The 19,368-nt window shown below is 40.6% G+C and overlaps 1 protein-coding gene across 2 annotated transcripts in view; it reads left to right on the top strand.

Moving 5' to 3' along the window:
- The window catches only part of Reln (reelin), a 460,252-nt gene that overhangs the window by 370,996 nt on the left and 69,888 nt on the right, over positions 1-19,368 (top strand). For both annotated transcript variants that reach the window (NM_001310464.1, NM_011261.2), the window contains exons 37-42: positions 771-855; positions 1,661-1,843; positions 4,307-4,478; positions 4,579-4,681; positions 13,227-13,456; positions 18,446-18,666. In NM_001310464.1, coding sequence (NP_001297393.1) covers positions 771-855; positions 1,661-1,843; positions 4,307-4,478; positions 4,579-4,681; positions 13,227-13,456; positions 18,446-18,666 — 994 coding nt within the window. The remainder of the gene's footprint in view (positions 1-770; positions 856-1,660; positions 1,844-4,306; positions 4,479-4,578; positions 4,682-13,226; positions 13,457-18,445; positions 18,667-19,368) is intronic.

The following is a 19,368-nucleotide window of genomic DNA, read 5'->3' as shown; positions in this document are numbered from 1 at the left end:
TGCATAGTGAAATGCAACTCAGTGGCTGTCACCACAGTCCTCTCTATCCTTGAACACACACAAAAAAAAAACAAAAACAAAAAAAAAACAAAAACAAAATGAAACAACAACAACAACAAAAAAAAACCTTCTGAGATGGCCAGTCCAGGCAACCAGAAGTAGTTAATTAGCAGAAAAAATTACTAAAGCTAATGTGATCATTTTCCTCATTGTGTGGCATCTCTGCATGAGTGGTTACAGTCTAGGCAGGGCGACCTGCTTTCCTTCTGCCTTATTTAACTTAGCCAACTGGGGCGTCCTGTCAGCCTGAAGGAGAGCCTCCTGGGGCTGGCAGGGCAGGCAACGCAAGCAATGAGTTCCCAAGACTCCTCAGAGCCCTGGAAAAGTTAGCTATTAGTTCTTGGCCTCCAGCAGGAAAGCGCTGCACATTTTTTTTTATCTTTTCCCTCCTCCCTTCTACAATGTGCTGTGATCAAAGGAGTCTATTTTAAAAACTCCAGTAGTGGACAACGTCATCACTTTTGTACCACTTTTAATAAGAGCCACAGAAAAGTCTGAGTTAGCAGTGGACAGTGACATTGTGTTGCTTAAACACAGAAAATGAAGACCTCTCCCTTTTCCTTTTAAGCTGGACAAAACATTACTGCTCGTCATATGTAACCGTCATTATGTCTAACTATGTAACTATCACTCCGCTAATTAATGCAAGGTAAGTAATATAATGAAGGAGTTCTGCCAGTGAAGTCAGGTTCCTTTCTCTTTGTTTCCAGGAGGGACTAAGAATGCTTATTTCCAGAGATCTAGATTGCACCAATACTATGTATGTCCAGTTCTCTCTCCGATTTATAGCGAAAGGTAAGCTGTTCCCGGGGCACAAATCATTTCCCTCCAAAAACCATTGTCCCATGCACTATCTCTCCTCCCTAAAGAGGTTGCCCCCATAACGGCCCTCAAGTTTCACTGTTCACAAGTAGTCTTTAATACAAGTTTGTCTTACCATAGTGGTGAGATAACTACTGTTGTAAACTGTTAATATAGATGGGGTTACCGTGCTGGTAGGTAAACTCACCACCGTGTTCTCGAACCTCGCCACCGCTGCATTCCAACTATCAGAAACTTTAAGTTAAAAATTATTCATTTATCAACACATGGGGTTAATTTTATAGATGTAAATCCTCCCAAAACACAACTCAGTCTCCCTGACTTTTCATACCTAACTAAATAATTTTCTTTCTAAATAATGTCACTGTGGATATAAGACATTTTCAAATGATTTTTATTTATATTCCCTTGATTCAAATGTTTTGACTTTAGCAAAATGGATGTCAGCAGAATGAATAAGTTTTAATTTTAATTTGATATCTCCTAGGTATAGAGGAGAGAGAGAATGAATGAATGAATGAATGAATGAATGAATGAATGATCAGGCACATGTGTGCATCTGTGTCCTACACACATCTTGAAGAGAAAGGATGCCTACATTTGGATATTTTAAAATATATTCGTACTAAGCTCAACCTAGAGTTACTCTCAGTTGTCACTGAAGCATTTGGAGCAGAAAGTCTCCATGTTGATATAAACCGGCTCACGCTCTGATGATGCCCCCAGGATTCACTCAGAGCCGGCTATGTCCTCATCACAGCTTGCTTTATGCCCCTAGGTACCCCAGAGAGGTCTCACTCCATCCTTCTACAGTTCTCTGTCAGTGGAGGAGTCACCTGGCACCTGATGGATGAATTCTACTTCCCTCAAACGACCAGCATACTTTTCATCAATGTTCCCTTACCATACGGTGCCCAAACCAACGCTACAAGATTCAGACTCTGGCAACCGTACAATAATGGTAAAAATGCTTGTGTTCTGTTTGACCAGTACTGACGACCGAGTGTTAATGTTCCTGTCATGGAGAAAGGCTTGCCCAAGAGGCATACCAGCTGTGCATGCCACTCCCATTTTACGTTCTGTGTCTTTGTCACCTTTGTCGTGGTTGACTGATAAATTCTTGGTTTAGTTTGCCATCATTTGGCTGAGACATCTTGCCCTCTACTCCCAGGCTACCCCAGAACTCACTATGTAGCTCAGAACAGTTGTGAATCCAAGATGATCTTGCCTCGCTCTCCCAGTTGCTGGGATTACAGATGGGAGCCACAGAACTTGGGCATTTTGTTTTACTCTGTTTTTTGGTTTGTTTGTTTTGCTTTGCTTTTAATAATCCATTATTACATTACTCACCAATAATGACTCTGTGTTGTAGAATTTATTTAGGATACAGCATTCTTCTGAATGCTATTTCATTGGTGAAACAGATTATTGCGAAAAAGTAAAAGGAAGTTAGACCTGACAGTGTCTTACATCCTTGTCACATTCACAGGCCATACTACACCAAAAGCAAATAGCACTTACAGTAACTTCACACTTACAGAAGATTTTTCAAATTTCTAACTTTGATTACTTCTTATAGTTCTACTAATGTTGAATCTAAAGGGCCAGGCTTTTCCAGAACATGTATCTAACTGTCTAAATAAGTACAGTTATACCATATTAAGCAGGAGTAACAGAAAGAGGTATAAAAATGGTATTTTTAGCTCTAAAATTTAACCCATATATTTCTTTTATAATAAGTAAAGAATACAATTTTAACATGTTATAAAATAGATAAGATCATTGTAGGGTTTTTGCTTAAATGTTTTCATGTGTATGAGATGGTATAAAATACCATGAAATTATATAAAATATATAATATAAAAATATTTATTGTTACCTGCTATTTTATATGTGTGGATCTTATATAAGGATCAGACAAAACTCTGGAGAAGAAATACACCCAGTGTTAAAATCCAGACAATGATGGACTCATGATACATCTGAAATGCTTACTTTTCTTCCTTTTGTGTTCATCAAACACTCCTAAGCCAAGACAGTGCGGGAAAGCTACCAGAATTCGGGCCATGAAGAGTGAAAAGAGACAGTGGTGGGTGGTCCATTCACAAAGCAGGCTATTGCCACAGACTCCTGTTTATAAATATGCTTTTATGCATTGCAAGACCTGCACTGAAAGTAACATCTGTGGTAGGTGCAGGGGACTGAGACAGACGGATGGTCCCAGTGCATCCACAGTCGAGCAGAGTTATCGTCTCCTCTTAAACAGTCCAGAGTTGCTACGTGGGGAATGGCAGCCACCCGTAGTGAGTGGGTCTTCCCACATCAACCTAATTGAGATAGTTCCCTGTAAGCATTCCCAGAAGACAGCCACCCAGGTGATTCCAGATCTTTCAAGTTGACAGCTGACATGAACCATCACAGCAGGGTTTTGAGTGCTTCCTTCAAGTTCAGACCCAACAGTGCTTTGCAAAAGCAGTCTAGCTCCTGCCCTTCTCATCTACAATATAACAGTCCTTAAACACTTGGAAGTTTATGAGAGCATTAAGAAAAGAAGTATAGGGCTGGTGAGATGGCTCAACAGGTAAGAGCACCCAACTGCTCTTCTGAAGGTCCTGAGTTCAAATCCTGGCAACCACATGGTGGCTCACAACCATCTGTAACGAGATCTGACTCCCTCTTCTGGTGTGTCTGAAGACAGCTACAGTGTACTTACATATAATAAAATAAATAAATAAATAATAAAAAATTTTAAAAATTTAAAAAAAGAAAAGAAGTATAGCATTGTATCTCACAGCACTGATACCATGGTTGACTTTTAAAAGCAATCAGTCACCCCTTGACTATGGAGTGTACCCAGTTCTAAGCCACAAGCTGCCAGCCTCACAGACAGATGTCTCAGATTCCCCAACACCACACTGCTGGAGAACAGTCCACAGCACTACGCTATCTGGCAGAACAGCACACACTCACTGACTGACTGGCAGGACAGCACACACTCACTGACTGACTGACAGGACAGCACACACTCACTGACTGACTGACAGGACAGCACACACTCACTGACTGACTGACAGGACAGCACACACTCACTGACTGACTGACAGGACAGCACACACTCACTGACTGACTGGCAGGACAGCACACACTCACTGACTGACTGGCAGGACAGCACATACTCACAAGCTGCTTGTCTTAGCTTCCTGAGATCAGAGTGGCTGTTCTGTGCTGTGTCATTTCATATGCTTACGAGCTTATTTTCTTCACACTCTGATCACTGTGAATGTGCGGCCATGAGGCATGTGGGTTTTGACTGAAAAGCATATGTTGAAACTGTTGTCATTGGGTTTTTCCTGTCCTTTGCTTTCTTTCAATGAACAAATCTGATCTTCTTTGGAAAAACTTGATTTATCCGGAACTGTCTCAGGTAAGAAAGAAGAAATCTGGATCATTGATGACTTTATTATTGATGGAAACAATTTGAACAACCCCGTGCTGCTGCTGGACACGTTCGACTTTGGGCCCAGGGAAGACAATTGGTTTTTCTATCCGGGTGGTAATATCGGACTTTACTGCCCGTATTCTTCAAAGGGAGCTCCGTAAGTATTTAACTGAACGCTAAAAGTACAACCATTGCTTCATACAAACCAGGAGGAAACCTTGCCTAAACCATTTCCTCGTTGCTCTCTTGATAACCAGTGAGGAGGATTCGGCCATGGTGTTTGTTTCAAACGAAGTTGGAGAACACTCCATTACCACACGAGACCTAAGTGTGAACGAGAACACCATCATTCAATTTGAGGTATTGACTCTGTTCTCCTAGAAATTCTTTAAGTTTTATATTAACCAAAACCTCAGCAAGAAGAAGGAAGTCTTTACTGCGACTTCCTCTTAAGGTCATGAAGGCTTGTGTCATAGCTCATTATTACTGTCAGACCAATGTTCATTTCAGAAATAGAGTTGCTTGTTCTGTCCTACCTAGTGCAATAAGTGTTAAAATAATTACTTTAAAATTAGAAACATGCGAAAGAATGCTATTGTGGTCTTGTTATTCTCACAGTTTTTATATAAAATGAGAATGTGTTAGGACCTAGGTCAATCTAACTATAGTCTGTACTGTGCCAGCATACTAATAGGATCGTTATCATGCTACTCTGATAAAACAGTGTCACACTATCTTTACAATCACATATATTATGTGTAGTTAACATTTCTTTTTTTATTGAATATTTTCTGTATTTACATTTCAAATATTATCCCCTTGCCCAGTTCCCTCCACCCAGAAACCCCCTATCCCATCCTCCCTCCCCCTGCTTCTATGAGGGTGTTCCTCCACCCACCCACCCACTCCCACCTACCTGCACTCAGTTCCCCTACACTGGGGCATCTATACAGCCTTCATAGGACCAAAGACCTCTCCTCCCATTGATGCATGACAAGGCCATCCTCTGCAATGTATACAGCTGGAACCACATGTACTCCTTTGTTGATGGCCTAGTCCCTGGGATTTCTTAGGGGACTGGTCAGTTGATATTGTTGTTCTTCCTGTGGGGTTGCAATCCAGTTCAACTCCTTCAGTCCTTTCTCTAACTCCTCTATTGGAGACCCGACACTCAGTCCAGTGATGTAAGGCTCTGTCAGGGCCTCTCAGGAGACAGCCATATCAGGCTCCTTTCAGCATACACTGTTTGGCACAATAGTGCCTTAGATTGGTAACTAAATATAGGATGAATCCCCACGTGGGACAGTCTCTGGGTGGCCTTTCCTTCAGTCTCTGCACTACTCTTTATCTCCATATTTGTTCCTGTGAGTATTTTGTTCTCCTTCTAAGAAGGACCAAAGCACCCATACTTCCCATATTTTGGTCTTCTTTTCTCTTAAGCTTCCTGTGGTCTGTGAATTGTGTCTCCATTATTTGGAGTTTATCAGTGAGCGCATACCATATGTGTTCTTTAGCTATTGGGTTACCTCACTCAGGATGATATTTTCTAGTTCTATCCATTTGCCTAAGAATTTCATGAATTCATCATTTTTAATAGCTGAGTAGTACTCCATTGTATAAATGTATCACATTTTCTGTATCTGTTCCTCTGTTGAAGGACATCTGGGTTCTTTTCAGCTTCTGGCTATTATAAACAAGGCTGCTATGAACATAGTGGAGCATGTGTCCTTATTACATGTTGGAGCATTTTCTGGGTATATGCCCAGGAGTAGTACAGCTGGGTCCTCAGGTAGTACTATGTCCAATTTTCTGAAGAACTGCCAGACTGATTTCCAGAGTGGTTGTACCAGCTTGCAATCCCACCAGCAATGGAGGAGTATTCCTCTCTCTCCACATCCTCACCAGCATCTGCTGTCACCTGAATTTTTTATTTTAGCCATTCTGACTGGTGTGAGGTAGAATCTCAGGGTTGTTTTGATTTGCATTTTCCTGATGACTAAGGATGTTGAACATTTCTTTAAGTGCTTCTCAGCCATTTGATATTCTTCAGTTGAAAATTCTTTGTTTAGCTCTGTACCCCATTTTTAATAGGGTTATTTGATTTTCCTGGAGTCTAACTTCTTGAGTTATTTGTATATATCAGATATTAGCCTTCTATCAGATGTAGGATTAGTAAAGATCTTTTCCCAATCTGTTGGTTGCCTTTTTGTCGTATTGACAGTGTACTTTGCCTTACAGAAGCTTTGCAATTTTATGAGGTCCCATTTGTCTATCATTGATCTTAAAGCATAAGCCATTGGTGTTCTGTTCAGGAATTTTTCCGCTGTGCCCAGGTGTTTAAGACTCTTCCTCACTTTCTCCTCTATAAGTTTCAGTGTCTCTGGTTTTATGTGGAGGTCCTTGGATTTGAGCTTTGTACAAGGAAATAAGAATGAATCAATTTGCATTCTTCTACATGATAACCTCCAGTTGTGCCAGCACCATTTGTTGAAAATGCTGTCTTTTTTCCACTGGATGGTTTTAGCTCCTTTGTCAAAGATCAAGTGACCATAGGTGTGTGGGTTCATTTCTGGGTCTTTAATTCTATTCCATTGATCTTCCTGCCTGTCTCTATACCAATATAATACAGTTTTTATAACTATTGCTCTGTAGTATAGTGTGAGTTCAGGGATAGTGATTTCCCACAGAAATTCTTTTATTGTTGAGAATAGTGTCCCCTATTTTTGGTTTTTTTTTTTTTTTTTTTAGATTTATTTATTTATTTATTTATTTATTTATTACATGTAAGTACACTGTAGCTGTCTTCAGACTCACCAGAAGAGGGCATCAGATCTCATTACGGGTGGTTGTGAGCCACCATGTGGTTGCTGGGATTTGAACTCAGGACCTTCGGAAGAGCAGTCGGGTGCTCTTACTCACTGAGCCATCTCACCAGCCCTATTTTTGGTTTTTTGTTATTCCCAATAAATTTGCAAATTGCTTTTTCTAGCTCTATGAAGAATTGATTTGGAATTTTGATGGGGATTGTATTGAATCTATAGATTGCTTTTAGCAGGATGGCCATTTTTACTATATTAATCCTGCCAATTCATGAGCATGGGAGATCTTTCCATTTTCTAAGATCTTCTTTGATTTCTTTCTTCAGGGACATGAAGTTCTTGTCATACAGATCTTTCACTTCCTTAGTTAGAGTCACACCAAGACACATAATATTATTTGGGACTATTGTGAAGGGTGTTGTTTCCCTAATTCTTTCTCAGCCTGTTTATCCTTTGAGTAAAAGAAGGCTACTGATATGTTTGAGTTAATTTTATATCCAGTCACTTTGCTGAAGTTGTTTATCAGCTTTAGGAGTTCTCTGGTGGAATTTTTGGGGTCACTTAAGTATACGATCATATCATCTGCAATTTGTGATATTTTGACTTCTTCCTTTCCAATTTATATCCCTTTGACCACCTTTTGTTGTCTAATTGCTCTACCTAGAACTTTGAGTACTATATTGAACAGACAGGGAGAGAGTGGGCAGCCTTGTCTAGTCCCTGATTTTATTGGTATTGCTTCAAGTTTCTCTCCATTTAGTTTGATGTTGGCTACTGCTGTGCTGTATACTGCTTTTACTATGTTTAGGTATGGACCTTGAATTCCTGATCTTTCCAAGACTTTTAACATGAAGGGATGCTGAATTTTGTCAAACGCTTTTTCAGCATCTAATGAAATGAGCATGTGGTTTTTTCCTTTGAGTTTGTTTATGTAGTGGGTTACACTGATGGATTTCCATATATTGAACCATCCCTACATCCCTGGGATGAAGCCTTTTTGATCGTGGTGAATGATCATTTTGATGTGTTCTTGGATTCGGTTGGCAAGAATTTTATTGAGTATTTTTGTGTCAGTGTTCATAAGGGAGATTGGTCTGAAGTTCTCTTTCTTTGTTGGGTCTTTGTGTAGTTTAGGTATAAGTGCAATTGTGGCTTCATGGAATGAATTGGGTGGTCTTCCTTCTGTTTCTATTTTGTGGAATCGTTTGAAGAGTATTGGTATTAGGTTTTCTTTAAAGGTCTGATAGAATTCTGCACCTAACCCATCTGGTCCTGGGCTTTTTTTTTTTTTTTTTTTTTTTTTGGTTGGGAGACTATTAATGACTTATTCTATTTCTTTAGGGGTCATGGGACTGTTTAGACGGTTTATCTGATCCTGATTTAACTTTGGAACCTGGTATGTGTCTAAAAAATTGTCCATTTCATCCAGATCTTCCAATTTAGTTGAGTATAAACTTTTGTAGTAGGATCTGATGATTTTTTTGGATTTCCACATTTTCTGTTGTTATGTCTCCCTTTTTATTTCTGATTTTATTAATTTGGATACTGTCTCCATGCCCTCTGGTTAGTCTGGTTAAGAGTTTCTCTATCTTGTTGATTTTCTCAAAGAACCAGCTCCTGGCTTTGTTGATTCTTTGTATACTTCTTTCTGTTTCTATTTGGTTGATTCAGCCCTGAGTTTGATTATTCCCTGCCATCGAATCCTCTTGGGTATATTTGCTTCTTTTTGTTCTAGAGCTATCAGGTGTGCTGTCAAGCTATTAGTGTAAGCTCTCTAGTTCTTTTTGGAGGCATTTAGAGCTATGAGTTTTCCTCTTACCACTGCTTTCATTGTGTCCCATAGGTTTTAGTATGATGTGTCTTCATTTTCATTACATTCTAAAAAGTCTTTAATTTCTTTCTTTATTTCTTCCTTGACCAAATTATTATTGAGTAGGGTGTTGTTCAGCTTTCATGTGTATGTTGGCTTTCTATTATATATGTTGTCATTGAAGACCAGCCTTGGAACATGGTGATCCTATAGGACATACGGGATTATTTCAATCTTCTTGTATCAGTTAAGGTCTGTTTTGTTACCGATTTTATGGTCGGTTTTGGAGAAGGTACCATGAGGTGCTTGCTGCAAAGAAGGTATATTCTTTTGTTTTAGGGTGAAATGTTCTATAGATATCTCTTAAATCCATTTGATCCATAACTTCTGTTAGTTTCACTGTGCCTCTGTTTAGTTTCTGTTTCCATGATCTTTCCATTGATGAGAGTGGGGTGTTGAAGTCTCCCACTATTATTGTGTGGGGTGTGATGTGTGCTTTGAGCTTTAGTAAAGTTTCTTTTATGAATGTGGGTGCCATGGCATTTGGAGCATAGGTGTTCAGAATTGAGAGTTCACCTTGGTAGATTTTTCATTTGATGAGTATGAAGTGTCCCTCCTTATCTTTTTTGATAACTTTAGGTAGAATGTCAATTTTATTAGATATTAGAATGGCTACTCCAGCTTGTTTCTTGGAACCATTTGCTTGGAAAATTGTTTTCCAGCCTTTTACTCTGAGGTAGTGTCTGTCTTTATCACTGTGGTGTGTTTTGTGGTGCAGCAAAATGTTCCATCCTATTTATGTATCCGGTCTGTAAGTCTATGTCTTTTTATTGGGGAATTGAGTCCATTGATGTTAAGAGATATTAAAGAAAGTGATTGTTACTTCTTGTTATTTTTGTTGTTAGAGGTGGAATTATGTTTATGTGGCTATCTTCTTTTAGGTTTGTTGAAAGATTACTTTCTTGCTTTTTCTAGGATGTAGTTTCCATCCTTGTGTTGGTATTTTCCATCTATTATCCTTTGTATGGCTGGATTTGTGGAAAGATATTGTGTAAATTTGTTTTTGTCATGGAATGTCTTGGTTTCTCCATCTATGGTAATTGAGAGTTTTGCTAGGTGTGGCCTTATGATCTCTTAGGGTCTGTATGGCATCTGCCCAGGATCTTCCAGCCTTCATAATCTCTGGTGAGAAGTCTGGTGTAATTCTGATAGGTCTGCCTTTATATTTTACTTGACATTTTTCCCTTACTACTTTTTTATTATTAGATGTTTTCTTCATTTACATTTCAAATGCTATCCCCTTTCCTAGTTTCCTCTCAGAAAATCTCCTATACCCTTCCCTTTCCCCTCCCTCTGCTCCCCAACCACCCATTCCCACTTCCTGGCCCTGGCATTCCCCTATACTGGAGCATAGAATCTTTGAAAGACCAAGGACCTCTCCTCCCATTGATGGCTGACTACGCCATCCTCTGCTACATATGCAGGTAGAGACATGAGCTCTGGGGGTACTAATTAGTTCATATTGTTGTTCCTCCTATAGGGCTGCAGACCCCTTAGTTACAGAGACAAAGTTCGGAGCTGAGACTGGAGGAAGGACCATCCAGAGACTGCCCCACCTGGGGATCCATCCCATACCAAACCCAGACACTATTGCATACACTAACAAGATTTTGCTGACAGAACCCTTACTGCTTTTAATGTTCTTTCTTTGTTTAATGCATTTGGTGTTTTGATTATTATGTGACAAGAGGTATTTCTTTTCTGGTCCAATCTGTTTGGAGTTCTGTGGGCCTCTTATATATTTATGGGCATCTCTTTCTTTAGGTTAGGAAATTTTTCTTCTATAACTTTGCCGAAGATATTTACTGGCCCTTTAAGTTGGGAATCGTCACTCTCTTCTATACCTATTATCCTTAGGTTTGGTCTTCTCATTGTGTCCTGAATTTCCTGGATATTTTGGGTTAGGAGCTTTTTATATTTTGCATTTTCTCTGACTGTTGTGTCAATGTTTTCTATGGTATCTTCTGCACCTGAGAGTCTCTCTTCCATCTCTTGTATTCTTTTGGTGAAGCTAGATTTTCTAACTCCATGGTTGTCTCCTTTTGTGTTTTCTTTATTGTTTCTATTTCTATTTTTAGATCCTGGATGGTTTTTGTTCATTCCCTTCAACTGTTTGATTGTGTTTTCCTATAATATTTTAAGGGGTTTTTGTGTTTCCTCTTCAAGGATGTCTACCTGTTTACCTGTGTTCTCCTGTGTTTCTTTAAGGAGGTTGTTTATGTCCTTCTTAAAGTCCTCTGTCATCGTCATGAGAAGTGATTTTAGATCTGAGTCTTGCTTTTCCGTTGTGATGATGTATCCAGGACTTGTTATGGTGGGATAAGTGGATCCTGGTGATGCCAAATAATCTTGGTTTCTGTTGCTTATCTTCTTACACTTCCCTCTTGCCATCTAAATATCTCTAGTGCTACCTGCCCTCGATATCTGACTGGAGCCTGTTCTTTGTGTAATCCTGGTTGTGTCATAACTCATCATAGTCCAGCTGTCTCTGTGACCCTGTGACTCCAGGATCCTGTGATCCTGAGATCCTGGGTGTGTCAGAGTTCCTGGGAGTCAAGCTGCCTCTAGGACCCTGAGATCCTTGTGTGAACAAGCTCCTGGGATCCTGGGATCCTGGCTGTGTTAGAGAGCCTGGGATTCCTCTGAGTGCTGTGGGACTGGCTGCAGAGTTTGTGCCCAAGGTAAACTGGCCCAGACTGGAAGGAACCAGAGCCACTGGTCAGGCAGGGTTCCTGCATCCCTAAATCCTGCTGGTTCCAGCTAGTCCTGGTGGTGTTGGAACAGATGTTGTGTCCTATTCACCTCTGATCTTAAGATCCTGGGCATGCTAGAGTGCCTGGGAGTGGAGCCTCTTCTGGGTGCTGTTGGAGTGGCTGCAGAGTGTGTGCCCAAGGTAAACCGCTGCAGACCAGAAGGACTGTCTTTGACATTTCATGCATTCCTTATATTTGTCAAGAAAGTAAATTCATAATTAGAACATTTGCATATTGAAAACACTTGCCTAAAATCCACAGAATCAAAGGCTTCTTGTGCCAGTGTTCTAAGTAGTGAGTAACATTTTTCTGATCTCTAACTTTGTGATATTTCCTGATTTTATGGTTTAAATGCTAAGACAAAAAAGTACTTTTGTCTCTTTTAGAAATTGAGGTAGAAATTAGTGCCTAGAGTTTAAAAGTTGATCAAGTTCCAGTTGTTTACTCACTGGAAGGTAAAGGGGTAAACATGTCCTTCCACCACTCTTCGTGTTCTTCTGCTCAACACACTGCGTGTTAAATAATCAGCTACTAGACTAGCGTGCTAGTAAGAGAGTGTTCATCTGCATTGGAAGGATGCGCTCTGTACAGAAAGAGCCACCTGCATGTAGCAAGAAGGAGCTTATCTGGAAAGGAAGGAGAGGAAGAGAAGGAGGGAGGGAGGGACGGAAGGAAGGAATGAGGGACGGGCAGAGGAAGGGAGCAGAAAAGGAAAGGTCAAAGGTTACAAATTTGCCATTGAATTGCACAAGGAACCTACATATTCAGTGTCCAACATGTGGACTAGAGTTTTAGTATGTGGCTGTGTTACATACTGGAAATTACAAAGTAGATCATAGGTTCCTTACCATTTACCACATGCCACATGTATACAAGATTACATACATGTACAAAGGGAAGGTTGATTTTCTTACCTGTAACTGCCACTTCATCATATGTGCTATCTCAAAATTCTTTCCACCTTAAAGAGAACTTTTGAAAATCTACCCTGGTGTGAGGGAAAAATAGCAATGAGTGTATTTTATTTTATTTTTATATTGGATGTGTGTTGGAGATTCTCCAAGTTAAAAACTTGTGGAATTGTTTATAAAGTGTCCTAAAGAGAGCAGGTGTTACTGCACAGATTGATGAGGGGGCTAAGGGTTGGGATTAAGCAGACATTCTTTATTCTAATTTTATTGGCTTGACAATTAAAAAAAAATGAGCCAAAGTTAAATTTGGAATTATTTCAACCTTTCCCGTGTTCATTTTTCTGTTTCTCATAACACTAGAGAAAATAGCTTCTATACGGCCTTTTTGGGGCTCTTTATGAAGAATATATAACTTAATGTCCCTTAGGGACCAGCTCTTCCAGAGTGACATATTTCAGTAAGACCCTTCTCGGGGATTAAATGGCCTCTGAGAAGCACGGCCAGTGTGCGTTGCTCTGAGATAATCTGCATCACGTTTTCTTTCATTCCAAGATCAATGTTGGCTGCTCCACTGATAGTTCTTCTGCTGATCCGGTCAGACTGGAATTCTCAAGGGACTTTGGAGCCACCTGGCACCTGCTGCTGCCTCTCTGCTACCACAGCAGCAGCCTCGTCAGCTCCTTATGCTCCACTGAGCATCACCCGAGCAGCACCTACTACGCGGGGACCACCCAGGGCTGGCGGCGGGAGGTCGTGCACTTCGGAAAGCTGCACCTTTGTGGGTGAGGACCTGCCACTTGGCACCATGCTTGTCTCTCGTTTGGTGACCTGCCCTTCTGAAGTCATTCAGGGAGAAAATACCACGTGGTGTTTGTTTTCAGTTCTAACTTGAAACAGATCAGTAGATGGTCAAAGAAGGAAAAAAGAGAGAATATAGCTACTTGAACAGAGTTTGAGGCTAGAGTCAAGAGCGTGTTGTGGATTGCATAGCTTGAAATCTGTTTCCCCATGCATCTTTAACAAATCAAAAGGAAGCAAGAGAATGCATTTCTCTCATAATGTTGCCCCTCTTGCCGTGGGCTCTCACCTCACACTGTAAATACAGTAAAAACACAACGCATTCACACACACCCCTATGGGCATGTCTGGAGGAAGCTGGACGCGTACAGCCAGTTGCTGGCATCTCATAAAGCGACATGAACACTTCCCTCTTGAGCATTCTCACTTCTCAACCCCTCTCAGCATGCTTGTCTCTTCTGTGGGAAAGCCATTTGGAGATGAAGGACTTCAACTGCCACAGAGATAATGACAGTTTGGAAAATAAAACTTATAACACAGGAAACAGCAAGGACATCAGCAAAGCAGCCAGCCTGAGTCTTAACCTTCCTGCTGCTGTGCCCCTTTAATACAGGTCCTAGTGCTGTGCTAACTCCCAATCAGAAAGTTAATTTCATTGCCACTTCATTACTGTAATGTTGGTACTGTTATGAGTCATAATGTAAGTATCTATTTTCTAGTGGTCTTAGGGGACTCCTGTGAAAGGGTCACTTTACCCTCAAAGGGGTCATGGCCCACAGGTTGAAAGCACTGCTTTAGACTATCATTTGTTCTTTCAGTGTATATCAAAAAGAAGTACTACTGTCTCACCTTCAAGATGAAAATCGATGTTCAGTCCTCACGTGCAGCTAGGCATAACTAGACCTCTCCTGCCTATAAACCAAACAAGTACTTGGCACTTTTCCAAAAGAATGGAAGTACATTAGCAAAAGTTAGCGTTGTCTTGGAGCATAATGCATTCTACCCCCAGCATCTCACTAGAGCTGTTTCCATAATTCAATTGTGAAGAGTGTAAATACTTCCTGTTGCTGACTGTGTCACTTGTTATGGTGTGAAGGCCGTATACTTATAGACACACAATGTTTTCTTTGCATACAAGTATCACTCAACAGAATAACCTCTGCACTCTGTTGGGGTGGGGTGGGGGTTGCAAGGAGAGTCCCCAGTCATCACAGAATTGGTGCCACCTAACTTTATGCTGAGCTGCTATTGGCTAGCAGAGCTGTTCATAGAAGAAGTAGGCAGGAGGCAATATCTCAGCAATAGGAAAAACACTTTCTGAAATCAGTTAATTTTCATGTAGAAAATGGAAGAGTTTATTAAAAGATGCTGGAAAGTTATGGTTCCTTCTTTGTGAACCTGCCATCAATGTCAAATAGATCATGGTTCCAAATCTTGATTCCAAATCCCCTAAAAAGAAAATCTGAATATATGTTCATGGCCAAAAGTCCAGAGGCCACTCCTGGACACACATGGTCTGACTGTGTCACCCCAAAATTCATATGGTGAAATTCTTACCTTTAAGGTCATAGCCTGAGAGAGTAGTCTTCAGCGAGGTCATTAGATCATAAGGGAGGCCCCAGAAAACTGCTTTGCCTCTCGCACCATGAGAACACACAGCTAGAGGACACCTAGTATGAGCTGAAGAGCAAGCTCTTAGCAGATGCTGTGCTAGCTCCCTGGTCTTGGGCCTTCAGTTCCTACAGTGCTTAAAAATAATAAATGTCATTTTTTATAAGCTACCCAGTTCATGTGATATTTCTATAGCCCCTGAAAGCAGAGTGAGACGGATACTCTTGACCAAAGTGGTCCCTTAGTTCCGTCGTGATGACACTGAGAAGGGCCACGTCTCCTCTTCAGTGAGCCTCTGCTTTTCTCTTACTTCCTAGTCAAAAAAGGGCCCTACAGTAGGTTGTAGCCATGATTATGGTGGACCACCTAAGACTTGCTTCAGAGTTCTCACATGCAAGTAACCTTACCTGAAGCACATGAAGTAAGTCAAGAGTTCTGTGAGGGAAAGGCCACCCACACCCATAGGACCAAGCCGCAGGGCCACAACTGACTAGGTGGCATCCTCTGTGGCACACCCACGTGTAAAGCATAGCAGCATATCTTGGGAGTGTAAGCAAGGGAAATACAGATGTCTCTATTTTACCTGCTAGAGGAAATTCATTATTGAAAAACTAGCCCTAAGGTACAGAATTGAGGCTGGCGTGTAGCTTGTATTCCAAGTCGTTTTATTTCTATGGGATGTAGGAGTCGTGCCTACATTCAGAGCTGTTTAACCCCAACTGTTTTCAGCCATTTCTGTAGAGGGAAGTTTTGGTCCACATCTTTGTCTCAAGAGAAGAATTAGTCCTGTTTTTAAAACCCACACAGGCGTGAATTGCTGGAATTGCTGGAGGGCAGAAGTGAAATTTTCTCAACTCAGTGAACCATTCCTGGGTTTGCACTCAACATGGCATATAATAGCACAAATGCTAGCTGCTAAAGTGTGTGTGTGTGTGCGTGTGTGTGTGTGTGTGTGTGTGTGTGTGTGTGTGTGTGCTTAAAGTACCCTTTTCTGTGATTTAATGAACATTGGATTCAAACATAGGCACAAATATAAACAATTAGATATATAATGCTTTCAATGTCAAGTTTTTACATTTTTTACATTTTAATTAAAATACAAGTATATCACTTGCCCCTTCCTTTTCCTCCCTCAAGCCCCTCCCATGCCCCCACTCTCAAACTGACAGCCTCTACATACCGTTTACATTCAAATTATGTGTTGTATTTCCACCTAATTTTAAACACATCACCTTTCAGTCATGCATCTCATTGTCTTGAAAATGTCTTAAGTGTTGTTTTATGCAGTTTCATAACAAGTCAACCAGAGGCCCCTACTGAGTGGAGACTCTGTGGTGTGTTCAAAATTCTAAGTGTCTATTTTTAAGAGGCAGATTCTTTGAGCAGCGCTGCATAGAGAACAGATGCTGACATTCAAAGGGTGGATGGCAGTGAGAATTTTTCAAACTAAGATCTCAGCCGAAGGGAACCACAGTGAAGCCAGGCCCATTTGTCCTGGCATTTGCAGTTTCTGTGCTAAGGTGGCGAACACTAATAAATACCCAACCAAGGTGCTTCATTTGTATTCAGAACATTTGAATAAATAAGTTCAAACAAAATCCATGTAGGCTTTCCTTCAAAGGAAAACTCCAGCCATTTCCCTCAGCTCAGCAGTCTGAAAGTTCAAAAGGTAAGAAGTGTCTTTGCCGAGACTAAACTCTGACAAGTGTAGGAGAGCCTGCTTTAATTATCAGCTGGCATTTTGGGGACAGCCTAGTCTACCTAGGGTCTTACTGTAAACAATGAGACAGTACATGAGAACGTGGCTCTGTCTGCCTTAGTCCCTGGGACCCTGCAGAGGTGGAAGCAGCTTCTGTCTCTTCACCCATGCCCAACCCTACTGTTTCACTTCAATTTCTGTTTCTCAAATTAAAAGCTATTCAGAATTTAGCTTATACGGTAACAAGAAGATGGATAAATTCATGGACACAAAAGTAAGTGTCCATGACCTGTCAAATGCCCAACTTCTCTGAGCTGACTTTATGTTTTTAAAAATGTATTATTTCTGGACTTCTGGGTAAATATATAGATTATTTCCAGTAACATAACTGCACACCAGTAAAATGATGAAATAATGCGCTTGCTAATTTTGGAGGTGATGATGATTCGGGGGATATGTGGAAGGGGAACAGTGATTGGTTGGTCAGTTAGTTAAGTTTATATTTTTAAAAAATAAACAGGGTTCATGCTGGCCTAGAACTCTCTGTAGAAGCTGGCTTCAAACTCTTGAAAGTACTTCTATTTCTATGTCAGGTTCTGAGATTACAGGTGCGAGCCGCCAACCCTGACATATTTACTTATTTTTTACTAAAATAAGTAAATAAAACAAGACATAAGAAAAAGCAGCCAAAAAATAAATCTGATTATCTTACTTTTTTTCTCTTAAATTTACTGAGCAGCTACTGTGTTAAAAAAATCATGATACCGGAACCACGAAAGGGTGTAATAAAGGAGGCATAGACATTAGCTTCTAAACCTTTCTGCTAGTAGAGGAAGTAGGCATGCTTTAAGTAATTCCAGTAGTCACACTGCACTCGTGGAAATGCCGTCACAGTCGTGGAAAAGCATAACTGGAAGACCCAGCAATTCTGCTACCATGCTCTGCGGAACAAATACTGATGCTGCCCTCGTGTTCACAGCAGCACCTTTCTCAATAGCCAAACGGTGGGAATGGTCAAATCCACGAATGACCAGAGCTGATAAATCCCCATTATGGAGCATTATGAGGAAGGAAAGTCTGGCACTTGCTACAAGTGAATGGGGATTGTAAACGTGAACAGTGAGTGAACATAGCTGAATGCAGACCGTATGTTACAGGGCTTCATTGCTGTAGCGTGCTCTGAATGGGCAAATCCACAGAGGCAGGCAGGAGGTTGGTGGTTGCCAAGAAAAAGTAAATGTGGTGGGGCTACTGAGACCTGGGGTTTCCTGTCAGGGTGATGAAACACATTGGGACTCGATAAAAGATGGCATAGAATTGTGCACTTTATGTGGTTTGCATGGTTGACTATATGTTTCGTGAGTTTTACATCCATTTTTAAGTGATTAGCTATGCAGAATGTTGAGAGTTAAACTGTCTTTACCAAGAGAACCATCCTTGGAAGCATAGGAAGACCAGGTGCACGTTTTTAATAACTGGTCAAAAAAATTAGAATTTTCCTGAAATGACAAGTCTCATTTTCTTCTGTTTTCTAAATCCTGTTTTCTTCTTCTTAAGTTGATATGTAAGTAGTAATTTCCCTTTGTTTATGGACCAAATGTGCTACATAAAGATGTAATGTTCTATTGGGTAACTTTGAGACCTCCTGTGCCTTGTTTTCCAGATCTGTGCGTTTCCGTTGGTACCAGGGATTTTATCCTGCTGGCTCTCAGCCGGTCACATGGGCCATTGACAATGTCTACATTGGTCCCCAGTGTGAAGAGATGTGCTATGGGCACGGGAGCTGCATCAATGGAACCAAGTGTATATGTGACCCGGGCTACTCTGGGCCAACCTGTAAAATAAGCACCAAAAATCCTGATTTTCTCAAAGACGACTTTGAAGGTAATCTTTTCTGTGTAGTTCTTAGAAGAATTTACATATAAACACAATCTGTGCTGGATAATTAACCACTCACGTATATTCTAATAGTTATCCTTACAACTTCCAATACACTAAAAGGCCATTTCTTTCTGAATTTTATAGGTTACACTTTTGACATGGCAGTTAGTGAGGGAGAATGAGTGGACTTTAATTGAGAAATTAAAAGGTTATTTTCACCACTTTTTATAAAATTTAATTTTCAGTAGACAGGTTAGATCATTAATGTCTTGATACTACTATTGATGGAGTAAGTTGTACACATAGGAACCTATAGGAAAAATGAAACAAATTCCTTTAATTAGTTAATTATACATGCCGTTTGCTGTTTATTAGCTAGTTGAGAATGGTTTGATCATATTTTGATCATATTCCCCTCTCTCCTCCAACTCTTCCTAGATCCACTGATCCTCTCATCTTCTGTGCCACCCAACAGTGTGTCTTTTTCATTTCCCCTTCAAGTTTGAACTCCCCAAATATTCATGGATGTGGGGCCTTCCTTGGGGAATGGTCTTGTCAGGGCTGCACTCTTAGACAACCCTGTCTCTCCCTCTCTCAACAGCAGACCATAGCCAGTAGCTCCTTGCCTAGGGAGAGGCCTTCATGCTGGGACTTGGTCTGGCTACGCATGTTCAGGTCTTGTGCATGCTATTACAACTGCTTTAT

The sequence above is a fragment of the Mus musculus genome, chromosome 5 (assembly GCF_000001635.26).
Source record: "Mus musculus strain C57BL/6J chromosome 5, GRCm38.p6 C57BL/6J".
Taxonomy (NCBI): Eukaryota; Metazoa; Chordata; class Mammalia; order Rodentia; family Muridae; genus Mus; species Mus musculus.
Note: the sequence above shows the minus strand (reverse complement) of the source record. Positions and strands in the feature narration are given on the sequence as shown.